At 28.9% G+C, this 7,115-nt stretch overlaps 1 protein-coding gene across 1 annotated transcript; it reads left to right on the top strand.

Annotated features, from left to right (window-relative positions):
- Nucleotides 1-5,016: 5,016 nt before the first annotated feature.
- LOC149552718 (uncharacterized) lies at nucleotides 5,017-6,610 on the top strand. The gene has a single exon (XM_089788271.1). It carries the CDS (start codon nucleotides 6,046-6,048, stop codon nucleotides 6,439-6,441), a length of 396 nt encoding a protein of 131 aa, XP_089644397.1. The 5' UTR covers nucleotides 5,017-6,045; the 3' UTR covers nucleotides 6,442-6,610.
- Nucleotides 6,611-7,115: the final 505 nt, after the last annotated feature.

Below are 7,115 nucleotides of genomic sequence, written 5' to 3'. Positions count from 1 at the left end.
GATGTACTTTATTAGAATTGTATTAGCATAGTTGGTGCTATTAGTTAGTTCAAATTTTTAATGGATTGTTATCCACAACAAATTTGAGTCCATGTTTTGGGTTGTTGCCCAAATCAAGGTTATTTTTCTCACTGTAAGTGGATTTTTGTCTAGCAAATCAAGGTGTTTTCACTTGATGTATTTGATTTTAAGCTCCAGGTGAGTGTGTGAGTGCATGTGCATTCCCCATCAACAAGGTTTTATATGTACTAGTCCATTATCATGTAGGTTTGATTCCCACTATGGTTTTTCTCCTAACAATGTTTCCATGTCAAAAAAAATGGTGTTGTGTATTATGGTATTACTTTGCATTCATTGTACTTCATTATTAGTTTTTGTGAAATGTTGGGATATTATTGTATCCATTCAATCCACTTTTCCAATTTAATTGATCAATTAGATGATAGAATTTAAAAAGATAAATAAAATTTCAAATGTTTACATATTTCCTTTATTTTTTAAGATTTTATAATTCCCATTTTTCACTATTTCTATTCCTCTATCCTAATTTTGGTAGGAACAAAAATCAAAATTTTTCAATAAAAATACAAAATATATGTCATGTCATGTCATTGATGACACTTTATGTCATCCATTAATGACAAATTTATCTTTTTACAATTACCACAAGTTAACTAGATTTTCTCAAAACATATCAAAATATGTCATTTCATTAATGAGAACTTTATGTCATTCATTAAATTAACAACTTTAACTTTTTATAATAATTAGGTTAGTTAATTTGTTTTAAATGTTGTTTTGACTTGTGCATTTTTACAATATTAGAATTAAATATAATTAAATTAATAAATATTATTTATTGACATGTATTATTAGTTCCTAGGCAGGAATACTATTGCATCCATAGATGCAATTAAAAAATATAAAATATATTAGTTTAACAAATAAGATTCAAGTATTTTTTAAGGTTCTAAGTTTTTAATAAAGTTTGGCCATTTTTATTTTTTTTGAAATGTAAAAAAGTCATTTGACTGAAATCTTATTGGTTGTAACTAATAATAGTAAGGGAGAAAATTAATTTTTGAAATCAAAAAATGAAGAAAATTTAAAGCTCCAACTTTTAGCATTAATTGTGCAATTAATATAATTGAAAATATCATAAAAGATGATGTGACACTACATTTACTTTATCATTTCAAGAATTTCACAATTTAAATTCTTTATAAAGTTTGAACATTTTTATTTTATTTTTTCAAAAAGAAGAATAGTATTTAATTGAAATCTTATTGGATACTACTAAATGGTAATGGAGAAATTTAATTTTTAAAACTAAAAATCAATGAAAATTCTAACTTTTTGTATTAATTGTGCAATTAATCTAATTATTATAAAAGATATGTCACACCACATTTTACTTTACCATTAGTCAAATTAATAATAATAAAATGCACTAACTCATAAAATTTTGATTTATTTTGTCCTTAAAGCTTTATCTTTAAAAAAAATTAAAAGTAATAAAAACTAAATAATGTGACAAAGAATTTTAAAACTAGAAACTAAATAATAGTACAAAGAATTTTAAAATGGTAGTTATTGTACGTATTATGTTTATTTTTTATGTATTTAAAATTTAAAATATCTTATATCATTTTTGGCTTTCAAATTGTTGATTAAATATTTTTTTAATAAATAAAAGTAGTGTATAAAGATGACAACTAATTATAGTTTTTTTTTAAAATAAAGAATTATTTGATGTTAAAAATTTGTAAAAAAATAATTTTTGTTTCGTAATTTTCAATTTCTCTAGTTTTTTAATCATATAATTCTTTCTTTTAGGATAAACAATTGGTTTCTAATTTCCTACATTGCAAACATGTTTAAAATAAAATAAAATTTATTGTACTCAAAACTCCAAGACACAAAGAATAAGCAATTTAAATTGTGGATATTTTTTCTATATGTAGAATTTAGTTATAACATGCTTATGCTTTTGTTAGGATTTTGGTTGGTATTGTTTAACCTTGCACAAGATCTCAATGATCCATTTGTTCACAACACATTACAAGACATTTATCACAACTTTATAATTGCATTCAAACTAATATTGTAGAAATTTTATTTATTATCTCAAGACTTCTCATGGAGAAACCAATAATGCAAAAAATGTGTTGTCTTGTAATGTATGCATGATTTTTTTTAGTGAAATTGAAAAATATTTCTCGAGGGCTTATGAAGACACTTTCTAGTCTCAAAACTCTTGAAGTTAAGGAATTTCATTTTGTTCTAAAATTCTTATACACTTTTGAGTTTTCTACGATAGATTTTAGATTTACCCATTTTTTTTAATTAAATCATGTCATTAGATATTTATAATGCTCTAAATTTCTTCTCTATATAGTAGCTTTTTTTAAGAAACCATAATTGATTGTGATAAATTTCAAAGTAGACCAAATGACCCATTTTTCTTGTTTTGTAATAAAAAAAGGTCAATATTTTTATTGTTTAGTTATTCTACAAAAGCATTTCTAACACCAAATTCATTACAATATGAAAACTAAACCTTGTATTATGTTGAGCACACCATACAATATCATTTATTATCTAGTCCTCTTAACTAAATTTAGAACTTGTTGTAACTTTTTTTGTAAAGGCATTGATGTTAAAATTCTAATGACAAACAGAAATAACTCTGCACTTGGTAAGAGCTATAACTTATCTACTCACATTCAACTACAAACATGAATGCAAAATGTAATTTTATGTGTTTCTCCACTATCTTTAGTTCTTAAGTTCTATGTACAATTACAATTAATTTTAATACAATTTAAAGATAGTTCAACCTCTAAAAGATCAAAGGAGATAAAGAATGTTGTTCTAATACATTTTGTATTCCTTCAAATTAAAAAGTTTATTCCTCCATCTCAACCCTTTATTGTCACACTCTATAGTACTATAATCATGACACATATGGTAGGAACTACAATGCTTTGCATCTCTTGTTAGTTTTACATTGAATTGTAAAATGTTATCTCTTTAAATGTACACTATGTTTTACTAGCCACTGTTTTACAATCTTGCAAATTTTTTTAATACCATTTTACAAATTGTAAAACTAATACTACCCCTCAAGCTAACTAGATACTTTGGTAGTTTGAATAAGTAATCAACAATTTATTTTTTAAAATTAAATATTTCAACTTATAATTGAATTGGTAGAAATGATTATTCATTCATATCATATAATTTTTATTGTTATTTATATATTTCATAAAATAATATAATTATTAATATTTTTAAAATTTCCTTCAACTCTCTCTATCATTCTACATTTACTTGTCCTTATAATAACATGTCATTCTCTCTTTTTGCTCTCCTTTGTATCCTTCCTTTCTATCTATAAATCTACACTTCCTTTTCTCCAATTATTGGCAGGAACTTGATGTCTCTTGTTCAACTTGATAAATAGATAATAAATTATATTAACAATGATCAATTATATATAGGTAGATAGATAGATAGATCATATTTGTCAATTTTACACTAAACGATCTTACATAATTTTCACATTTAAGTTATTTTTAGAATTTATTTTATTTTATAGTTGTTACCAATATTTCAAATTAATGGTGTTAGTATTGATATGGTATTACAAGAATACGATGGTTCTTTAAAGACTTGTTCAAAATAAGCATAACAGATTTACACATTTGTTATGCAAAATTGTCAAGACATAAACTCAACAAAGAACTTGGCAGGGAAAAGAATAATTTCAATAATAGTCCATGTACAACTTATTTAAATGATTTTTTTTAAGAAGCCCCCTCTATAAGACTGCAGTCTAAGCGCTAAGAGTTTTCCCCCTTCAAATCACAAAATCGTATACATTTTTTAATATCTAAATGCATTGCACTATTGGCAAGAACTTTGACAATTTGTGTCACTCATTTAGATTTGTGACCCTAGGGCCAAACTATTAGACAAGTAATCAAATGAATATAATTAATAAAGATGACAAAATAATGGTCGAGAGACAAGAGACTAAAGAAAAATGGTCAAGGATCAAACTAACCACTAAGACTACTTACATTAAGTTATAACCATACACAATCTTTAGATGTAAGATATTCTACAATATATCAAATATATATTTACAATCAGTACACTCTATGTAGCAACATTTCTTGTAAACAACTTTTCAAATAATTTAATAAACCTTTTAAATGACACTTACAACATCCTAAAATCCTTATCTTCAATCATTAGTTTCTCTATTCATACCCACCTAACCCTTGATTCTACTGAAGACATCATTCGATTGAATAGAAAAAAAACAAACAATTTTACATCTCAACTGTGATTTCTCTTCTACTTTTTTACCATTGAAATGATTGCCATGTAAGAATAGCTGCCGTCTCTGATAAAAAAATCATTACCTCTTAAGCTCAATCAGATTTATTTGCCCTAAATGTGTTTGAGTGAGTTGTTAAAACTCATCCCAACCTGGAAATGTAAACTAGTATTGAGTTGAAGAAATCTCCATGCATAGTAATTACACTGATTGGTGGAGTTTGGCAAGGGGAGATGGAAAAGAAAGAGAGCAATGGGGTCTACATATGAACCAGAAGATGCCCCACGCTCTAGTACAGTGTTAAATGAGGATCACTAATGTAATTGTACATCTCCGACAAGACTTTGCTTTCTTCCAAGGAAACCAGCAGAAGGGAATGGGAATCAGAGAGAATCCAATCACTTCAACTCGTGGGGTCCTCAGGAAAAAGAGAATCCCAGTCGACAACAGTATGCAAAATAGCATTTTGTGAATGGTAGGTATGCACAGAACTGACAGTGGCATGCGTGGCAACAGATGGAATGTCGCCATAAGATAAATAATAAATAATAATAATGTATTACGACAATAATGGTGCTGAGACACACTTTGGTGTGGCATTATGCAGGAATCTTTTCCCCGTTTGTACTAGTTGATGAATAGTGTACAGATAGTACGCCAATGCCCGTTTATTTTTTCGTGGGGTGGCCAGTAATTATTATGAGGAGATGGAGAGGAATCGATAGATTATAAAATACATGCATTTTCCCAATTCGGTTTCAATTAATACCGCAAGGATGTTGATTGAATTGGAAAGCGGGATTACAAATTGTTGGATTTGCTCCATTGGGTTTCAGTTGAAATTAATGCAAGGATTTTGATCAAATGAAAATTTAGATTTTGAAGACCATGGTTTTCCAATTGGGTTTCGATTATTTGAGTCAGACTGCAAGATTTCTGATCATATGAAAAGCTGGATACAAAATCTGCGGTTTTTTTTAATTGGGTCTCAGTTATTTGGTTCTAACTACAACTTTTTTTATCGAATGGATATAAGCTAGTGTTGGGTTTCAAGTATTTGTTTCAAACTGTGGGCTTCTTGACCAATCTAAAGCTAGATTACAAATCCCTAGTTTTTCCAATTGGGTTTGGATTTTCTGTTTCAAAATGCAAGCTTTCTGATCAAATCGAAATCTGATTACGAAATTCCTGGTTTCTCCAATTGGGTTTGGATTATCTGTTTCAAACTTTAAGCCCTCTGATCGAATGAAAATCTAGATAACAAAATACCTATTTTTTTCTAATTGGATTTTGATTATTTGTTCAAACTACTACAAGCTTTCTGATCAAATGAAACCTCTGGTTTTTCCAATTGATTTTTGGCTATTTGACTCAAACTGCAAGCTTTCTGATTATGAAACCTCTAGTTTTCCCAGCTAGGTTTCTATTATTTGATTCAAAGTGCATCCTTTTTTCTCAAGTGAGAAGCTGGATTACAAAATCTCTGGTTTTTTTCAATTGAGTTTCGATTATTTGAGCTTTCTGATCAAACAAAAGGCTAGATTATGAAATCTCTAATTTGCCCAATTGTGCTCCATTTATTTGATTCAAACTGCAGCCTTTTTTTATGAAAGATTGTAAAGTACCTGGGTTTTCAAATTGGGTATCAGCTTATTTGATTCAAACTACTACAAGCTTTCTTTTTTCCCTGATTTATAATGAAGGGACTGAAACGGTGGGGTAAAAACAAGCGGGCAGTTGCCATGGAAGAGCTGTCAGAGGAGGAAGTGTGGAGTGTAATAGAGGAGTCGGGCAGCGGGCAGACGAGAGAAGCGGGCAGGTCTGGCGAGGATAGACGCTCTCAGCAACTGAGCCGCCAAAAATCTGCACCAGTTGACATTCCGGAAAGTCGACGGAGATCGGAAGATGACGGAAATAAGAAAGACGGAGACGGAGACGGAGATGAGGAGGAAGAACGTTTGCCGCCGCATGAGTATCTGGCCCGCGAGTATGCGAGGAGTGAAACGGCGTTTCAGGGCGCTGGACGGAACGGGAAAAGCAAAGATTTGACTGTACGAAACGCTATCTGGAGACGTACGGGTTTTTCCGGCTGATGTTGGAAATGTCTCCGTTAATTGACGTTTAAAATGTAACTTTGTTAATATGTGTCATGCTGGACACAGAGAAGTATGTTGAAAATTGATTGAGAATGGAAGATCATATATTGCAAGTACTCTCCATCTCCATTCAAACTGGTAATGCCAACTCAAGATGTTCACCAAAGATTTCTTTCCTTGTTTTATTTTACATTGGTATGGTAAAATCCAAGATTTATTTTAGAAGTTATTAATTAGACTATAAATTATTTTGTTGCTTTGGAACATACGAAATGATTTTAAATCAGAATGAAGTGTACTCAACTGCATAAAAAAAAATTGAACTCAATGTATGATAGATTTCATAATGTCTTGTTTTAAAAGTGTTATGATAATGGTAAAGTCTGACTGTAGCTTCTCTTTGTGATATTAAGCATTGATAAGAAAGTGAATATATTGGAGTCAATAAATTTATAATAATATTGTTTTTTTAATAAAAAGTTTTTATATTTGATTGTACAAATTTTCATTTCAATCAACATTTTGTATTATATTCTATATGAGCTATAATCTAAAATGAACTATGAGAAGAATTTTGAAATGTTGATAATAAAAATATTATACTTGTATTCTAAAACTTTCAAGTAACTCAATACATATCTCAATTTATGTATTGAGATATCTTAATGTTA

The sequence above is a fragment of the Cupressus sempervirens genome, chromosome 6, assembly GCF_028749045.1.
Source record: "Cupressus sempervirens isolate cs-2001-9-10 chromosome 6, ASM2874904v1, whole genome shotgun sequence".
In the NCBI taxonomy this organism is placed as follows: Eukaryota; Viridiplantae; Streptophyta; class Pinopsida; order Cupressales; family Cupressaceae; genus Cupressus; species Cupressus sempervirens.
This window is presented reverse-complemented; position numbering and strand designations above follow the sequence as displayed.